The sequence below is a fragment of the Rhopalosiphum maidis genome, chromosome 2 (assembly GCF_003676215.2).
Source record: "Rhopalosiphum maidis isolate BTI-1 chromosome 2, ASM367621v3, whole genome shotgun sequence".
In the NCBI taxonomy this organism is placed as follows: Eukaryota; Metazoa; Arthropoda; class Insecta; order Hemiptera; family Aphididae; genus Rhopalosiphum; species Rhopalosiphum maidis.
The window spans coordinates 1,037,103-1,058,132 of record NC_040878.1 but is presented as its reverse complement, the minus strand read 5'-3'; the positions used below and the strand labels follow the sequence as shown (position 1 = coordinate 1,058,132).

At 33.4% G+C, this 21,030-nt stretch overlaps 2 protein-coding genes across 5 annotated transcripts in view; one reads left to right on the top strand and one right to left on the bottom strand.

Moving 5' to 3' along the window:
* Positions 1 to 4,907, top strand: part of LOC113552234 (G-protein coupled receptor GRL101-like) — a 66,051-nt gene extending 61,144 nt beyond the window's left edge. For 3 of the 4 annotated variants that reach the window (XM_026954993.1, XM_026954991.1, XM_026954995.1), the window contains 3 exons: positions 388 to 580; positions 3,825 to 3,873; positions 3,939 to 4,907. In XM_026954993.1, the coding sequence (XP_026810794.1) occupies positions 388 to 580; positions 3,825 to 3,873; positions 3,939 to 4,008 (312 nt within the window). In that variant the 3' untranslated portion in view covers positions 4,009 to 4,907. Of the gene's footprint in view, positions 1 to 387; positions 586 to 3,824; positions 3,874 to 3,938 lie in introns of all 4 variants that reach the window. The other variant, XM_026954994.1, reaches the window with a different exon arrangement.
* A 1,426-nt stretch (positions 4,908 to 6,333) lies between these two features.
* Positions 6,334 to 21,030, bottom strand: part of LOC113552691 — an 83,807-nt gene continuing 69,110 nt past the window's right edge. Inside the window, exons 3-13 of the mRNA XM_026955532.1 lie at positions 18,543 to 19,621; positions 17,159 to 17,729; positions 14,753 to 16,154; positions 11,297 to 11,663; positions 10,110 to 10,232; positions 9,752 to 9,892; positions 9,569 to 9,670; positions 8,021 to 8,182; positions 7,767 to 7,883; positions 7,290 to 7,391; positions 6,334 to 6,862 (exon numbers count right to left, since the gene is read on the bottom strand). Coding sequence (XP_026811333.1) covers positions 6,737 to 6,862; positions 7,290 to 7,391; positions 7,767 to 7,883; positions 8,021 to 8,182; positions 9,569 to 9,670; positions 9,752 to 9,892; positions 10,110 to 10,232; positions 11,297 to 11,663; positions 14,753 to 16,154; positions 17,159 to 17,729; positions 18,543 to 19,568 — 4,239 coding nt within the window. The 5' untranslated portion in view covers positions 19,569 to 19,621 and the 3' untranslated portion in view covers positions 6,334 to 6,736. The remainder of the gene's footprint in view (positions 6,863 to 7,289; positions 7,392 to 7,766; positions 7,884 to 8,020; positions 8,183 to 9,568; positions 9,671 to 9,751; positions 9,893 to 10,109; positions 10,233 to 11,296; positions 11,664 to 14,752; positions 16,155 to 17,158; positions 17,730 to 18,542; positions 19,622 to 21,030) is intronic.

The following is a 21,030-nucleotide window of genomic DNA, read 5'->3' as shown; positions in this document are numbered from 1 at the left end:
CTTATTATTAAACCTCGAATGCTTTGAACCCCATTAAATAGAATTTTCATGAAATTTAATAAATTACTCACTTGATTTTTTGTCAAATCAGATAATCCATTTGTCTTAAGATTAAGCATACTAAGTAATTTATTACTGATAATAGTTTTTTTTTAACACTATAATTAATTTTATATTTTTATATAAGCTTTTTTGTTGTTATTAATTAATGTATACTAATACCAATGTATTATAGTCTTCTGGTGTTAATAATGAAAACTATAACCACACAGTTTATAATCTAAAAATTAATTTAAATACTAATTTTTATTTTTATCTAAATATTTAAGACGTAAAATCCGCATTAATCCGTATAATCGGTTAAAATAATATATTTTGAATTTTTAGGTGTTTGCTTGGGTAGCTGTTTTCGTGTTGCCTTTGAACGCGGCGGTAAACCCTGTGCTTTACACACTTTCTGCGGTTCCGATAATCCGTCGTACTGTAGTGTCAAACAGAAGGGCGGTGTCGTTCAGACGGTCTGTGACCAACGACCCAAATCGCACAATGTCTACGACCATGGTGCCTCCTTCTGTCCAATGTACGGTAAACTGTTTACCTATAATAAATACTCAATTTATTTTATATTGCGTTATGGATTAAATTTTATTATTATGTTAAAATAGGGTGTATCTGGAGACTGGATTTAACTTTTTTACACTTAAGAATTCATGTCTTCCAGATACACTCTGTATTACTATGGGCAAAGAATGATTTTGGTGATCAAAGTAAAATAAGGCATGTTTTCTGATACGTATTGTTAACTATCACTTATATCAAAAATTTCAATAATTTTGTTGAAATAAATTCTCAATTTATTAATCGACTTATTTGTATTACTTTTATCGGTATTTTTGTCACTAGTCACAAGTCTCAACCAATATTTTATATTAGATACGAAATTATCTACAACCCGTTTGACCATTTGGGTTAAATCAATAAAATCTATAGTTTATTTGAAATTTAATTTGTGTAATATTTTAAAACTAATTTGATAGTGTTTTATGTTGTTTTAGTATATAAAATAATAAAATTATATGACACTGAAAACGTAGTTGGTGATGATACATTTAACTAAGTTACCAAGTAATTTGTTAAATTATATACTTTCAACTATATGAAAAATATGTTCTGAAATAACAAAATTAAATTTAAAAATATTTAATTTAGATTTTAAACTAGACTCCTTATCCCCCAAAAAATTGAATGCTTGTAAAGATCGTTGTTATTTTTATTTAAGATAAAGTTGAATTACTTGAAAAAAAAATAAAATTAACCAAAGAATATTCAAATCTAGATTCAAAATATTTTTTATGGATATAGAGCTTTTTAAATTACTTTTTATACTTGAAAGTCGAGGATTATTCGTTTTTATTGTTAATTTCAACGTCACTCGTGTAAAACTGATTCATAGACTGAGCATTATTATTGTTTACCCAATTATACATACGTACTATACTATTTTGTTTTAAGTTATTCAAAAACGATCATGGAATTTTACCTATACGTACTATAAGATTTGACTTATAATCTTATAACCCAAACAGTATTCACACTTAGTAACATATCTATACATTACACAACTCCACTACTTACACAAAATATTCGTTAGTACGGACAAAATTCTGATTTAATAAAAATACAGTTTATGAGGTTTCGGTTAACTAAAATTTATAACCTATAATTTTTTTTTATAATGTGACGTTTTAATGTATAATATAACCTATATATTTTGATATGTGATAGAGTATTCGGCAAAATAAGGTGATTAAGTAATTAAAAAGTTTACTTGGAAAAAAATTTATTAAATAAATTTAATTAGAATAAAAGTTGAAATAAAAATGTTTTAAATAACTATATTGAACACTGTATATAGGTATTATTTATTTGAAATTCAGATTTAAATATTAAATTATCGTGCAAATTTCTTTTTAAAAAAAAATTAAAATTTTTGTAAATACAAATATAGGTTAACTTATCAATAAATCTAATAATTTATTTTTATATATATTAATTATATAATTTATAAATACTTTTCAAAAAACCATTAGATATATTATATAGTGTAGGTTAATGGGAAAGAAAAATCATATTTTCATTGTTTAAATAAAATAATTCATAAGTATAAGGTATTTGTGTTTATAATTATTATAGTGATGTTTTAAATAGGTACTCGTCTATCTCAAAGCCGAATTAATTGTACTTATGAGTGTGGCCACCAAAACAATAATATTATAATGAATTGTTAAGCACTTGACGCATCTATCTATAATAATGACGTATCACTTGAGTTTATCCTACTTCCTGTAAACTTGGAAATCGTTAATAATTATTAAGGTATACTTAAACTCGGTTATCAGTCTTATGAAAATCAATCATCCTACAGATCCACCAGTGATGTAGTATCTATTACGAATAATATACTTATAGAGAATAACGTCTAGTTCAAAGCCTGTCTGGCAGTCTATCATTAGTCACGTGAACAACAACCTTCTAAACTTTTGGTTTGGATTTAGACGAAAACACGCCATTAAATCATAGGCGTGACTAGACCTAAGGGAGAGAGATAAGGGGTGTTAAACACTTTCAGTTTATTAACACTACCAAATGTTCTGTAATGTATTTTAATTGGATTTTCTAACTAGCACAAAGCAAGTTAAAACAATTAGATTAATAATGATAATTTCTTATAAAGTAAATTGTTTATTACTGTTATATAACATAAAACCGTTTACTGCACTACTTATTTTAAAATTGAACAATACTAATTTTTTTTTTAAATATTTGACTAGTTAATTTATAACATTATATAGATAAATCTACTGGAACTTAATTGTTTAAAGAATGTTTTAAATTACTATAAGTATTGTTGTATATTATTGAATTCATATTAATTTAAGTGTATCATATACTATGATTAACTGAAATCTGTAAATGGCAACTTAACGTATAAATAATAACTACATAAAAGTAATTACAATCGTTAAAAATCAATTCATACTTTAAAAGATATTCTGTATTATGAACTCTAAATAATATAAATATTACTTGTCATAAAAACCATTATGCTTTTATTCTTACTTTTATTATTCATTTTTTAGTACCTACTCACCGATCTAAATTTTCATATTTTTTAAAACCTATTAAAAATTAAATTTACATTCTCAAAAGAATATTATTTATAGTAGTGGTTGTAAAATACTACATGATTTAATTTTATATTAAAGATTGTTTTCTCTAAAGCAAATGTTTATGAATAAATTAATAGTTTCCAAAACTGGGAATTTCTGATTTCATAAAAATATAATTAAACGTATCAATTCTTAGATGTATTATTATCTTCAATAAATTTAATAATATTGTTTTATTACTAGGTAGAAACAGTATAAACGATTAATTTAATTAATTAATATTATTTTTCATTATCCGTAGTGTATTTTATAACGTGTGTTTAGACGTGTTTACAATTTGATGAATGTTAATTTCAACCTATACTTGATTTGATAATATTAATTACTGTTTACATTTTTAGACTCGTAAATTATGTATAGAAACCACGATTAAGCTTGTAGAGTGTGCGTTTCCTTATTAATTTATTTTTATGTACTTTAAAGTTTAAAGTACCTACGCGCTTAAGTCACTAATGTATTGTACTTTACATATATGGTTTAGAATTTATCCTTTAATAACTTCTATGTGTACAAACTTCGTCTTACATGATAATAAATTATAGTTAAACCATTTGAAATATCTAAAATACATTTTGTCAATTTGTTGTTTTATAGATAATGGCGATAAAGTGACTTTTTCATTAATAACAAAAATCCCGCACAGGTAAAAAAAAAAAATGTTTATAGTTTTATAAGATTACATTAAGTGTTATTAATATTTATTTACAGAGGTCCGGAAATTGTCGAGACAGAAATGACTACAAATGGCCGATCGATCACATTTGGAAAAATGATATGAATAATTATAAATTAAGTGGTATCTTTAAAGTAACTTTATAGGAATCGATGCCTGTGTATCTACGTAGTGTATCCATATAAGTTCTATATTACATTTACACATAATTATACAGTGTTGAATATTTGAAATAATTATACTCAATACACATCCCTTTGCTCAAACGTTGGTAATACACTAGAGACATTGTTACGCACAAAGTAAACGTATGCACTGCGTAATTGTTATCTAGCTTCTATATGCTCTATTCGAGTTAAGTTTACTCATTTTCACGTATATTTCTGACCCTATTACACATATATATATAAATACCAGAGAGCCAACTCCCTGTTTCTACAATGTAAAAAAACAAAAATTACGAAGCTTACAAAATGGCAAACATTTTCTTATTTAAGAGGTAAATATTTCAAAATATAAGATGATCATTTTTGAATTAAAAAAAAAAAAAAAATCATTCTTATAGTTTTTTATCAGTGTAATGTAAATGGATAGATATATATGTATAATATATTTGTAAATAAATGTAAATATTCATCTTTTAGATGATAGAATTTTGGACATTTTGTCGAATTCTTAATTATTTCTAAGTCAGCTGTTAAGTATTTTTATATATTAACCACTATCATGAAAATGATGCCATAATACAGCTCAGTGTTTACTACGCGTACACCTTTTACGGTCGCAACGTCGACACCAGCGCTCGTATAGTCGATAACATTTATGGTGGGGATGTTTGGCGACCAGTTTTTCGCCAGTCAAGTGGGTATTGAGTATTGACTTGTACAGAATATAATAGTAGAATTATGTACTAAATTCTATGGATTTAACATTTAACGAATTTTTATTTGCTTTATGTATTTTTTTTGTTTAATATCTGTGACTTATTTATTTATATTTGAACCGATTAGTGATTATTTATTAAGATTTTAAATATTTTATTGTTATTCTATATAATACCATATTATTATTGTCCACATACATATTTCCCACCATAGATTACAATTATGAATAAATACAATATTGTGAATTTAATGCATTTTCCTTAAGGTCTTATTGTAATAAATACATTTTTTTAAAGTATTATAAATCATTAAGAAATGTATTAAATGTTTATGAAAAATCATAGATTTGAGACAACAATTATTTTTTGTTATTATTATACTTTTATAATTATAAGCAATCACCAGTTATTATATTCATATGAGTTTTGATACTATTATATTCGCACAATTACTAAAGTATCGGTAGGTACTTAAAAATAATAGAAACGAGATTGTAAAAACACGAAAATAATATAAAATACAAAATGATAAAGAAAATAACAACATGGCAAATTAGCAAAAAATAAGTGAAATGTTAGTAGGTATACGTTTTGTAATATTAATTGAACAAAATAAATATATAATTTTTAAATTTAGTGACGGAGAATTACTTATTGGATATTTTTTGAGAAATATACAGATTAAACTTCAAGAACATAAAATAATGAAAGGTACTATTCAAATTTTATAAACAAAATACATTGAAAACAATTGTCTTAATTTTTTGCAGACTGAATAAATAAAAATTCTGAGATATAATATGACCTCATTAGATGGGTAAAATATCAGATTTGATCCGAAACATATAACCTGTTATTTTAATACACAAGAAGAAAATTAAAATCACGAGGTGGTTAGTTGTAATTGTCTTTGTTATAATATCGCTAAACATAACTCAGCACCTAACTGTAATCTTTCTAATTTATAAAAGTAATTAGAAAATATTTTTATTTGTTAACTTTTTCTTAGCATGTATATATTAAAGTGCATATACTTAAATTTATTATCAGAATGTTTTAAAATTAAAAAAAAAAATACAATAAATGATACTTACTTTGACGGCTTTGCTGGGACAAAAATCTTGGTGCAGTCAAATATTAAAAAGTAAGTATTTAAATATAAAGTTTAAACCAGGATTAAAGTTATTTTAGTTTGATGATAATGTTTTTAGTTAGTAGAAATATGTTTTTGGATGTTTTAATTTTTAAGAGTATCAATTATAACTTAAAATTACGACGAAATATTATGGAATAGAGCAAATTAAAAATTCTTATGTATTTATAATATATAATATGTATTTGTATATATTATACGTAAGTGTAATTTAAATAACATAAAGAATACTTAATAAAAATAAATAAATAGCGAGTCATAAAAAATAGTTGATGTAACAGATACAATAGAAATATAAAATAACGTCGAAAAAACAATCAAAAAGGAACATTATCCTATTCATTAATAATTATTTATACATATATATACATAAGATATGTTTATAGTTTCACAACTCGATGGTTTTCTATTGCATTAACAAAACATAATGTTTAACGAGACATTAGATTATAAGATTAAATTAATGTGTATACAAATATATACTTGTTTTTATGTATATCATTTATTTTATGATTTGGTTAACCAATTCCATGATTGTACAGAACAATCGTGTTTAGAACAATAAAATAAATAATACGAGTTATATTTAATAATTTATAATAATATATTAAGTTAAAATATAAATCGTCATATAATTGGTAACGACTGTCGATTTCTATTTGTATTTTTGGTAATACTACTACTAATACTACTACTACTATATTACTGTTACTTCTACTATAATAATAATATTTATGTAGATAACCGTAGAAAGACAACGTTGAATAAGTGCAATGAGCGCGTCGGCGGTCGAGTGACTATGTACAGTTTCTGTTGATCATGATGTTTGCTAAAGCATTTCGTCTTTTCCTCCAGCATCCGAGTGTTTGACAGTGATATTGCAACTGTTTGTACCACATTTTCGTCTGCTCACCATCCTGACCCTAAAAAAAAAATTATTATTTTTCGGTTTAATACGAGCTACCTAATTCAGGTTGGTTTTATTTGCCAAACGATAAAAATATAATCAGCGCGGTTCCGCGTTAATTTCACGCTGAAATTATTTTGCACGCTATTCAAGGATCGAGAATGAAACGCGTCGATTTAATGTTACCAATAGTTTAAACAAACAAAAAAAAGAAAAGAGTAATAATAATAATAATAAATTCATTAAAAATAAATATTGGTATTTTTTTAACAGTGTGACACACACTCTATTTTCTATTGCTTAGAAACTGACCGGATATTTATTGAAAGGAATATATTATCACATTCGAGTTCAGGAAATATTGATAATTTATTATACAGAGATATTGACGCGTAAGATTCTGCGCAGGACGATGTAGGAAATTATGTGTAATGAAAACTTACTTTCAGTATGTACGTGTCCTTGGTAGTGATTTCGTGCAGTTCAAAGTAATCGTCCCAGTCGCTTTCACAGCATAATACGCACCGGTCCAAGTACATGGGTTCCTAAATTAAATATAATAATTATCGTTTGAAATACACAAATATTATATATATTACATTTATTAAGTAAATTATTATTATACGTAGGTATAGAACGTATTAGAAATGTAAATCGAGATTTTCGAGATTTTTTAAAATGGTATCAAAATTCACAAGTAATGCCATGACACTACAATAAACGTGTATAACATTTATACAATATACACACGCGAATCGGGTCTGCAAAATTCTTGAAAGAAACTTCTCCCTCTCTCTTTTCTCTTTCTTGAGAACATATATAGGAGATGCGCGTTACTAGACATGTATATCACCTATATTACTGCATCACCATAATGCCAAATTGAAATCGGAAAGTTTTCCCTTTTTTTCGTAACTTACCCGGAGCAAACTTATCCTGCCGCTTTTCTCCTTTAGCAACACCAGCGAAGCGTCTCTTATGCCGTTCTGTCTGGGAAAAGCGATGTCGTCCGCGTCCGGGTTGTAATTGTCATTAGGCTGAACACAATAAAGAAACGTAACCACATATTATTTATGTATAACTCATATTTTAAATCAAATGCATGCGTACGTATACGAGAAGCAGACAATACAATTATAATTGTTTGTATAATTTATTGTTATTACGGACTCACCTTTCCCAACGTCACGATGATCGCATTTATCGGCATCAGTTTGATAGTCCTACCGCCTCGCCGCCAATTGTGATCCGACGGTTGCGTGTATAGCAGCCGACCCTCCATGGCGAACCGGATCTCTTCGCCGAGTCCTGACCATTCGAGCACGTCCACGGCCACCTGCTCGATCAACAGAAATTTATATTAAACACCTCTATACGCGTGTTCATTTGGTGTGACAAACTTGACGACTTAGAGGCGACCACGAATTGTTAAATATTTAGGTACTACCCTTATTAATTACTAGGTACTCCAAACTTTGCCACTTTTAGGAAATTGTTTAAAGTTAAATTTTTTAAACTAAAAACCTGCCTACAAGCCCGTCGAACACTACTCAAACACCGCGACACCACATAATACTTCGTCATGTTACTGTTTAAAATATACACGTGTACGCAATACTAAATCACTAAATATCACACTGAAATTAGGGTGATGATACTTCGACTGCATTTCCCGTAAACGAATTTACATTTCTGAAGGTACCTTCATTCTAAATACTCACCGAAATAAAAATGTCCGAACGCTTACACACGCGTATAATATAATGACAATATAATTATTATGCCGTCGTCAATAAGTACAACATACTACGTAATCAAGCCACGTCGTCTCCGTCAATATACGTCAATATACATTATACTGTTGGAATATTTATTACTTTTTTTAGTTGTGTATAATATAATGTTGTGATAAAAAACAATAATTGAAAATCCGAAATACGACACGTCTGTTTTGTATAACGTTAACCTAACCTAACACTTTTCAGTATTCGATTTGTGCAACACTCCCTTCACATTTCTCCATCACTTGGTATAGTTGTGTCTCCATTAAGATTCATCCTTGGTGTTATAGAGAGACTCGATCTTACTGGACCTGCGTGGTTGTCGTTTTTTACCTACGGCTTGATAAAAATACTGTTTTGATCAGCGATCTGCTCTTTCCTCTTATAACTAAGAGTAAGTGTTTTTACACTTTTCAAGACAGCGAGATTAAAAGATAAATTTGCAACGTTGCATCCAACGATGCACATGACTCTTTCAGTGCTTTCACGCGAATACGCTTTAAAGTATCTTTTTCCTCGCTTCTTTCATTTTCATACTTGCATACTCTACTACTTACCTGACGTGACATTTTTAACGTATTTTAACACTAGATTTTATAATTTCTTATTTTCATAGGTAAACTAGGATCAAGATAAAAATAACGAAAAATATTCATTCGCTTTCGGAATAATTTAAATAATAAAATTAATAATAATAAAAAAAAAAAGATAGTGATATTTGTTTTCATTTACGATTAACATGCACTATTATATTGTTAAAGTTTAATTTGCTTTATTATTTTTATATTGGGGTTTTATATTATAAATAATATGTAAATTATAATTATAAATTGACCAAGTGATATTAATTATATTAATTAATATCTGTAATGTATTTTTTTTTAAAATCATAAATACCTACCTATTTATTATAAATAATAATAAACAGAAGGGAATATTACCTTGCGAAATTTTATGTCGGCCAAGTCCTCGTTATCAGGTCTCTTGCCGTTGATCGCGTAAATTTTTCGCCACAGTTTCGTGGAACTGATGTCTTTTGCCAGCTACAAATAAACGGGAATTTCAAACGTATAATGGTTGTGTAAAGAAAAATTAGTAAAAAAATTCGTGTATAAGACACTTACGGAGTTTATGTGTTCCAGGTGCAATTGTATCTTGTGCCTCGCTTCGTTGAGTGTCTGCCGAGCTTCCAGATGGTGTTCGGGCGTGACTTTGTATAAGCGAGCCAACAGCAGCGGATACTTAGTCACGCGTTGGACGGGCACCTGTTGTGTGACAGACGAAAATCAAAAACTATTACAACCGTATTAAGATTTTACGATAATAATATATAAGGCGCGACGAAACATCGTTCACGCTCAACCCCGTCAACGCACGACTCCCCTTCGTCTGCGAGCGACACGGTCGCTGAATGCGTGTGCGCGCGCGTATAAATCGTCACCGATGCTCGCAGCCGTATCGAAACAATGATTATAAGCTTACCATCAGGAAACTGTTGAGGTTCATTCGGCGGAGCACGGCATTTTCCATTTGCGACACTCTCAAAAATATGCGCAGCAACTCTTTTTCCTTCTCCAGGTTGGCGAGCAACAAGGCAGCGTTACCCTGTGAAACGAAAACGTTGTTAGATATACGCATAGACCTTATACCTTATGAATATACGTGAACATAAAACTCGTGACTCTATCATCAATCTGTCACGATAGAACTTTCACACTATATAATATATGGTAGTGATGGTACACGCATCATTGACCACAGAGTTGAGGGCATTGGTAGGTGCTATCACGATGATAATGTAGTAAACGTACGCGTATAACTTTATCGTACTTTCAGTTATAACGATACTAGAATTATTTTATTTTATTCACACTGCAAATAAGCTCTTAGTGGAAGCAATGTTTAAAAATTTAGGTTTAATTACTATAATTGTACTTGATTCAAAATTAAAACAAGAAGTTTCTCAATTATTAAAATTATTATACTATAAGGAGAATAGTCAATAGGAAGGTTATCCAAAAATATAAAATATATGTTATATCGGATCTAGTATTTTTAATTATAGGTACTTGTATCATTTTTTCAAACTACAAATTATTACTAATAGATCAATATTAATAACTAACATTTTCAAATCATCATAGCCTCAATATAATATTATAATCTAAGCCCATTATTAAGGATATATTATCCTTATTAGTATATAAAGTTAAATATCTCAAAAATTATTCGTTTTGATTTTGATACGGATTCTCTACGTTATTGAAGTTAAGAAAGGGAACCCCCCTTTTTCACGCTTGGCTTATCATTTTGTATAACAACAGTTCCCAACCTTTTTTAGTTCTTCGAATCATCAATTTCGTAAAAAAATTTTTGTGGCCCACTAATGACTATCAGCACATCTATATATACGTTATTATTTTAAATAAATACGTTAGTAATGGCAATATCATATGGTTCACGGCCCAGCTCCACGCTGCCCGCGGCTCATGGATTGGGAACCGCTGTTGTATAATATGCTGACACGATGACAACAGAGAAGACGACGTCAACAGAGTATAAATTGGTTTTCGATATAGATCCAGTCACGACACGATACCGCACATATGGTAAGTAGGTTATGTTTGGTGTGTTAGGTGTACAAGTAGGTGTATGTAAAGAGGACGTACTTGGCGAGTGCAGTACGACTGGAACGCATGTAGCATGGATGGCGACGCTTCCAAGAACAGTCTGCCGATGTTTACAGTGAGTAAGTCGTCGTCACCCTGTTCGACAGCTATCTCGTACGCGTCACGCAATTTTTGTGACAGAGCGGTGCTGTGCTCTTTCAACTCGGACACGTTGAGGAACACGGTGGTCAGCTGGTCGGCGTTCAGCAGACCGGCCACCATCATGGGCCGGTAAAACTCCTCGGTGATGATGTCCAGGTCTCGGCCGTATTTTTCTTCAGTCTCAACGATTTCGGCTATGATTTCTCTCCGTTCGGCCCTACGCTTATGACACTTGCGGCACACCAGCGGTGCGAACATTATACCACTGTGAACGGTTAAAAACAACAGACGATATTATAATTTATTTGAATATTTATTAGTTATTGCTTTGGTTCTCCCCACCCACTTATTATGTGTGCTGGATTAACATTTGGATGCTGTAAATAAGCTCTAAGGCGGTATATTTATTTTGGTATTCAATTATTTAACATTATGTATCTTTAATCGAGTAGCATGAGTTAAATTATTGAAAAATGTCGTGTTTTAAAGAAACAAATATCTATTGTCAATAATATACATATATGTTTCTATATATGTATGTAGGTACATATAGGTATTTATTCTTAAAATAAAATTATAAAGCATACTGAAAATATATATTATTAGAATTGACCCACATATATTTTATCTGCCTAACCTAATTTGTGATTATAGAGCGTTGGTTACAGTTTATGAAGAATTATAAATCATCTTTTGTAGTTTTGTCTACATTACATCAGATGTCAGTACAGTCGGAAAAATTTAAACCTCAATTTTCATACTTCAAGTGGTCATTTTTTATTAACTGGGGCTACAAATAGGATAATATAAATTTTTATTAAATTGTTTCACATATTTTTGAGATATATATATGGTTTTAATAACTCCTTGATAAGGTTTACCGAATATATATTGCTTCGGGGTGGATCTAATCCTTAATCCAGCTCTATAGAATATATTGAATTTAAAAACATAATTCCACATTAAAAAATATTTCTGTTTACTTTTCTAGATAAATGGTAATCAAATACTATGGAATTGAATTTCTAGCATAGCTACAGTACTTACACGATTACAGGTACTTGTTTGTTATCAATAAAATTTAATATGTCGATATTCATAATCGATATCTCTACATTTCTATACTATTTTACATGACGTAGTATACATGAAAATATATGATGTAGGTTAGCCCTAAACAGTATATCACCTATTTAAGAAAAAAGAGTAAATACATCTTATGATACTTAAAATTATATTTTATTATGTTAATCGTGATAGTATGATTTTGGCTTGTCATTATATTACATTTATTTTTAATTTAACCTATCTTACAAAAATTATTAGCGTATTATAAAATATTGTTGAAAATTAATTTTATTGAGTTATTTCCAGCAATGCATAAAAGTGGCAACCAAGTTTTACAATAAATAATATTATTTTATATTATTATTTGAAGGTTTTGTAACGCTATATAAAAAATATCTTAAAATAACGGAAGATCACCTGATGGCAAATGATAGATTTTATATGGGTTGGTGGCGAGGCAATAACAAACAAGTACCTATGTATAAATATACATATAAATACATTCTACGTTATTATCATCACTGCAGTTGCTGACGATAGTCCCAAGCGCTATTATAATACATTTTTATAACGAATAAAAACAAACGATACACAGGGGTAAGGTCGAAACACACTTCTTTTGGTTGAATTGCACTAGGGACAGAAAAAGGTTAATGTTCATGTTCAAATTACTTTCAGGTTCAAATAAGGTAATGTTTGAATTGTAGATAGATACACGTTCTGACCATTACATACTCGTAAAAGCTACTTATTAACGAACATCCGTCGACGGTCAGGAAAATAATTTGTATTTTTAATATTTATAGTTTATTGTTTCGATTATAATAATTAAATATAATACATACAATTTAAAAATATGTATATACGTTTACATTAAAATTAATCACGGTGAAGTTATACTTAATTGATTGATACACACACGAAATTATCTATTTTAATGAATATTTATTCTAAGTTGTATAAAATTATCGAACCTAACCGAGTGCAATTTAAACATTAGGGTTTAGGTGGTTAGTTAGAGCATCCACACATATCGCAATACGCCAAATTTTAATAGTTCGAAATCAAAGTAGGATAAAAATAAAAATCTCCAAAAATTATCTGCAAATTGCGCATACATATAATATTGTTTTGTTTAACAATAAGACATGACGTGGAGACTGAAAGTCTGAAAACGACATGATGCCTAATGCCTATGCCTATTTCTATTTTTATTCCTATGGTTTTCGTGGTGCAATGGGAGATCGCGGTGCGCGGCGGTTGAAATTAACTATACGTGAGTTGAGCGCATAAATGTTTCCCATCGAAAATAACGATGAAACGTACCTACAATAATCCATTTTCGGCCAGACGGATATTAAACGCGGCACGTGACTGTTCGGGAATATAATAATAATATAATACAAATCACAATGACGACGTACGGGTAGACCAACAAAGAAACGATACGAAATGTTTATTGCCGGCGCGATTCGAAGGCTCAAAGCCAAGCTGAGTATGCGTTTTTAACTCCAAATCAACTACTTAATATACACGTGCATAATAAAAGTAATGACTATATCTATTTAGTTGGGTACTCTACTGTACGTGAATTACTTTCTTTTCGGCTATTGCGTATAAATGAAATATAATATTATAACATCGAAAACGTGACTCGACAAGAAATGTCTTCCCCACATTGCTCTAGTAAGTAAGTACGATCACCATACTTATAAATTAACCATCGTTAGTGGTATATTAATAAGACAAGTATTTTTTATATATTATGCAGTTTTGTTTGGGATATATTTCTGGGCACCAGCTCACTATTTTTAAGCCACCTTCTCGAGACGTTAGACGTTTACTACTTATAGATATGAATTATTATTTAATGGTAATAATACATAACAATAGAGATCAATAACTTTAAAACATTCAGAATTAATCGACCTAATATTTCCATACCTAAAACCGAATAGACCGTCCATCCAATTTATTGCCTCAGCGACACCCAACCCATTATAGAATGGTTGTAGTTGTATACACGATCACGGTTATTTTTTATTAGTTATTTATGGTCAGTGATGGCTATGAATGGAAGAAGTATTCAATTTTTTTGCGGATAACTCTGGGCAGCTATCAACTATCATTTAACCCATGGAATATAACCACCGCCACTGATCATCGTCATTGTATTTTATACGCGCACAGCGCACGATTTATATAAAAATAAATCCGTGTACGTCCCCACTACGATGATTTTTCACTGAAATCCCATCAAAATCATTTTATGAAAATCCAACTCACCCGTCTGTCGTCTGTATTTCGACGGGCTGGTCGCAGTCTTCGCAACTGTGCTGGGTCTCGTGCTGCTGCTGCTGTTGCTGTTGCTGTTGCCACTTGCTCCGCGAGCTTTGACTGGTCTCCGAGCCCACGCCCGAATCGTTGCGCTCGATGTCTACTGCGGTTCTCTTAGCCGTGTCGGCCGACTGCAGCATCGCCGGAACCACTGCCGCGCTACAGCCGCTGTATGATGACGACTCCTCGCCAGAGTCGTTGAACGCGCCACCACTGCAGGCGTCCGACTCGCCGGCCGCCTGTTCGTCAGTGACCACTACGAACTTCGGGTGACAGGCGGACGTATCATGCAATGAGCCGCACCGGCGTTTCGCGTCTACCAGATAGTTGATGATGTCGTACTTGGTGGCGCCCTCGAATATCGACCGGCACGGTAAAGCGGTGGCCGGTTCGTGGTCGGCGCGGTCGGGTGGCGGGCACGTGGGCAGTGGCGGCGGCGTAGGCGATTCTGATATCTCTTCGTAGATAGGTTCAGCGTCGACCGCCATCGCTGCAGCAATAGCCGACGATGATGTCGACGAGAACGACGACGTGGACGCTGACGACACCGACGAGTAGGACGCGTCCTCTTTGGCCGAGGCGTAACACGATTCGGAACTGGACTCGGTGTCGGACATAGGATGGACGGCTGTGTGGTGTTTTTCGATTTCTGAGACGCGGTACGGGCTTACCAGTGGCGTGTTGGTACTGCCACCGGACCTTCGGCCGCACACGTGCGGCGTTACGTCTAGGCGGGCTGCCTGCACAGGGTCGTAGTTCATTCTGATGAAGTCGGACATCCTGTTTCCCGTCCTGTCCACCACCGTCACGTTGCTCTTATAGTTTCCGCATCTGCTCCCCCGGCCCGTGCTTCCGGTCGGTCCTATGCTGATGGTCACCTTGTTGTCAGATGACGCCGCGTACGCCGCTCCGCCCTCGCCGATGATCACCGACGTCTTCAGTCCCGGGCTCGAGTTGATCAGTATGGACGTTTTCTGTTCCGGTTCGACCGGATATTCCGGACATGTTCTGAGCTCCTCGGATGGTGAAACTTGCACCACCGTCCTGTTGTCGTTATTGTTATCGTCGTTGTCCACACCGGAGCCGGGTCTACTTCCGCACAGGAAAAGTTCAGTGATTGTTGGAGTAGACGTTGACGGATGTGGTGGAGGAGGAGGTGGAGGTGGAGGTGGTTCGGCTGGCCTATCGAACATCACCCGACTGTCTGGTCTGGTTTTGTGCCTCACGTGAATTCGCATTGTGTCGTTGAATACTGTCACATCATCCGAACCTGTTGCGTGTCCGGAGTTCTGTCTGTCGCTTAGGCTCCTTTTCAGTTTTCGTTCAACGGCTGTCACAATCACATCTGGACCTAAAAACCACAATTTTTCATTAATACCGTATAATGAGTAATTGCGAATAGTTTATGCTATAATATAGCTTATATTGGTCAATTTATGTGGAAGGAGGAAGGTTGCTTATGAAGGGGCTTACGCGACTTAAAATGTCTAGTCTTTTACACATAAATTAGTAAATTAAAACTTTTACTAGCTGACGAAAAGACTCGAATCATAAGTTTTAAATTCTGCACAACCACTATATATTGCCATCAGACCAAATTTCCACATTAAAGTCGCACAATAATAATTGTTTGCTCGCATTGTGCAATATTTTGTCTTGAAGCATATATTTTTTATACACATTATATTAAACACGTGTATAATGATCACAATAACCGTACATAAGCCTAAATCACCGTTGTTTCCATTTATTATTATTGTTATTGTTTTTTTTACTAATTTAAATCTCATGATTTGCGTGAATGGCCAAAGCACTCACTAAGCCTGTGATAATATATATTGTTGAGCTCCCTCCAGCCTACCATCACCATATAACATAATGTATACCATCGTCGAAGGAAAACCAGTTACTCGTATTTTGAAATGTTATCATAATACAGCCGTGTCTCAATGACACATTATAAGCGTCTCCTTCTCCTTTCCACTCCTACCTAACATGTACCAGTATAGATCTTTTTCACCGCAGTCTAAAACTAGCACCGCCGCGACCGGAAAAGCGCCCACGCGATCTGACTTGTGTGAGACGACAGAAATAATTTTGAAAATATTCGAAATAATTTAGTAAATGGACTTTCGACAAAAAATATAAAACTTGCACGGCCTTCCTCAACAGACCATTTAAAATCTATAACCTACACAGTATTTTGTATTAGAGATCTATAAAAGGATTTTAGATTTTTGGTACTTATTTAGTATAGTCGAAAATAATTTTTCGATTGGCAACTAATTGTGGTCCGTGTTTAAATTTATGAGAAAACAGATGGGAACAGATGGAGAAACACTTAGAAAAACTTACCACTGCACAATGGGTTTTGATCTTTCTGATGCTGCAGATGATGCGCAGTCGACGGCGTTGATGGTGTAAGAGTCGTCGGTGGCGTGTGCTCGACACGATTTTCGTTTACCATTAAAGCTACAGTCTCCGAGTGGCGACTGTCGTCTTCACTCGATTTTTCGACGGCTACCGAAACGATATCAAATTGCACTTGTTTTTTCGTCTTCTTTTGCAGTCCATTACACGGGCTGGCACCAACGACGACGACAGTCGACGCAGTGTCTGGCGTTCGTGATCTGACCGGACTTAAGTCATCTGTGGTTAGCGACGCTGGCTTTTTCAGTATGGACTTGATCTCGGCCGATATGGTGGTCATGCCGCATGTTGTCAGTGAGTGTGACCGCTTAGCTGGGCCCGTGGATAAGTGGACGCCGACAGTCTGCTTGCACCGTCGGCGTGGAGGCCTTACCGGTGACTGGTCTGTTTCTGCGGCCACTGTGGTGGCCACATCCGTAGTGGACCCATCATCGTACCATACCGAGGACGCGCTCTCGTGACTGGCAGGAGACTTGTTGCCGTTGAACAGTCGAACCTGTACAATTGTAAATAAATAGTTATATTATAAAGCTATGAAACTAAATCCTGACAGACAGGAGCATCTATAAAACTATTTGTAAGGGAGGGTAGGTTTGTAAGGATGGTTAAAACTAAAAACATAAACTCATTCTTTGCATATTATACTTTTAAACCACTGAATATAAAAAATATATTTATTTTTATTTATGTTTTAAGAAAACACTTTAAGTATAGGTATATGTGAGGGACATGAATTGGCTTCATAATAATAATAAATTAATAACATATAGCATGGCAAATTGTACATTTAGAGTTATTCAGTTTGCTCTTTCATTTTTAATATTTTAATTAATTCATTTATCATACAATTTTATGGTAAGAATACTATTTGGATCCCTGGTGGTCTTTTGATATTTTAATTTTGAAACAAGTTGTGAGTATTTTAAAATTAAAACACCAATACACCATATCTTGTGTATTCATATTATTCTGAATGAAAAAATTGTGGGTCTTTTTAAGGTGTTATGAATAGACAATTTCAATCACATAATCAAAATATACCACAAATTTATTAAAATATAACCATTTAAATTTTTATTACTAATAAAATATATACAGTAATTGTTCATTAATAATATCTTATTAGTATTTTGATTTATAATATAATAGAAATAATTTAGTTACAGAACAATTAACTATAAAAAAAAAAAATCAAGAAAACTTTCGTAAAAAGTTACATGATATAAGTGGGGGGGGGGGGGTTGAAGATGTCTTTGCAGCAGAGTGGCCAATGATTATGATTAAATTTCAATTCAGCAGTTACACTTACCGTGTGTCCGGCGATGTTGACGCCTCCGCTTGTGTTCCCATCCAACACAGTTTTTTTGGACAAACCATTAGACGAAAACGATCCAAAACCACCTATGCTCGATTTGTTTTTGTTGAACACGGTGTCTTGTATGCGGTTCATGAACTTATCTTTTAGCGACATCCTTTTGGGACTGTCTCCGTCGGCATCGTCGTCGTCGTTGTCGGAGGTCTGCTGCAATAGATCGTATGGGTTGACGTTGCACTCGAGTATCGACCGACGCGAGGACGAGGAGACGACACGACCGCCCGAACCCGTGTCGTCGTAATCGGGAGACGGCGTCCTCGGCGAACCACTGCGATTCCGTTTCCGGTCGAGTTTTCCGATCGCGGTGGCCGTGTTGGCCATGCGGTTCTTGCGGACGCGTTCGTATGGGTCTTCGGACGACGGTGCAACCGTTGTGGCTGCTGCGGCGGCTACAGCCACGGCGGCGGCCGCTACTGTGCCGAAGTGGTCGCGGTCCAAGAAAGTACTGCGCGGCTTGTTCCGGCCACTCGTAGTGACGTGACGGCCCACCGTTCCCCCGCCGCCGCCGACATCCCGTTCATACAGCCAACCGTCTGCGTATCGCATGGACTTGGAAAGCGCACTTCCGGCAGACACACTGTTGTACTTGGCGTGATGTGGCCGGTAACCGTTTTGATAATGACGGCAGTGCTGCGAGCGGTCGGCGCTGGTCGTCTTTGCCGTCGCCTGATGATGGGCGGCGGCCGGTACCGTGGCCGTCGGCTGTCGATACCTTTCGGGCAACGCTACGGACGCGGCCATCGCAGCGTTTGATAACTCGTTATCGGCGTTGACTACACTGTCGCGGAATACCGATCGGCCGTCGTCAGTGTGCAGACGTACGGCGTCACCGCATCCGATTCCGATTCCGAAATCAGTGCGGCGGCATTGCGACAACAATGTGGTCGTAGTCGTCGCTACCGGTCGTCTGTCCCGCACCGTTGCGATCGAATGCTGTCCGCGCAGTCGGTTGCTGTTCATCTGCACCTGCTGTCTGTCGGCACGTTGTGGTTATCATCTTATGTGGTACTGACCTAAGACAAGGAATACCATAATGGTCACTATTAGTACAGTAATAATAATAACATAAACATAACGTATTTATAAGATATAATAATAAGCAATGGAGGAATTGGGAAAAACCAATAGAGAAACTCTCAATCCAATACGATTTCAAACTGTGTTCCGAGTGAACAATTATTTAACACTCCCAGATAACATTACATTTTGTAATATTGTAACTACAGACATATAAATTAAGAATTAAATTCATGATAATAAAAATAAATGTACAGATTTATGTTCACTATTCATAAAGTTAGTTGTCACTTAAAAATGAATAAATTTAAAAACAACGGTCAGTGTTATTTAAAACTCATGACTTAAGCGATATAAATTATGATAGAATCGTTATTTTTTTTTAGTGATATAATTTTCAAGACGTTATATTGGTTGTTAGATCGATAGAGTTCGGTAACCGGCGTGATTGTTTTTCTATAGCCTATGACCTATATAAACGGTAGAAGGCGTACAAGTAGGTTACCAAATAAATTAGTAATAATCGAAAATATTAAAAGTTATAAAATTCATTGCATTTTTTCGATCAATTTGTCAGCAGTAACAACAACAATTCAGGGCTCTAAAGCTACGTCATATGTCGTATTCTAAAGTTAAGCTCGATCCAACCTTGAGAATTTCCGTCAGATCGTGGTTTTCAATGTTTTTATGAATAATGATAGTATGTTACCATAGTACGAATACTAATGACAATCAGAATATGATAGGTTAGGTACGACGCGATAGACGACGTTGATGTGCGCACAACTTTAAATCTTTTACACAGTCAAAACAATTTTTTTATTGTTTTATTATAAGTTAAATAATTGTTGATAGAAAATAAGGTGTGATTAATGTTTAAATACGAGGAAATTATATAAAAATATATTCTGCAAACATAAATAAGATAAGTGTCATTCGTGTGTAGAGAAAATCAGTTGAACATAGAATTTCACAAAATTGATCTTTACATATTGTCTACATTACAGAATCGTGCTTTTACAGTGTAGGAAGTATATGTTCACTCAACTATTGGTATCTTACACATTTATCACTAATTATTGATTTGTATCTTGAAAATGTGTCGTAACAAACTCAACGCGTTTAGGAGTGAAAAGATCGATAGGACCGTTATAATAAATTATAACCATTACTTTTACGTAGTAGTTAATGAGAGTTTGAAAACCCTATAAATTGGCTAAATTTTTGTTCAGGGTTTCACACAATATTCGACGACAAAACTCTCGACGATTAAAGACTAATAGAATTAAATTAACGAATATATTTAAGTACTCGAACTGTTAATAATACGTGTTATCGGTGATCGTAATAATCTTAGTATTAGTTCCGAGTGGATACTTACACTGATGTATATATAATAATAATC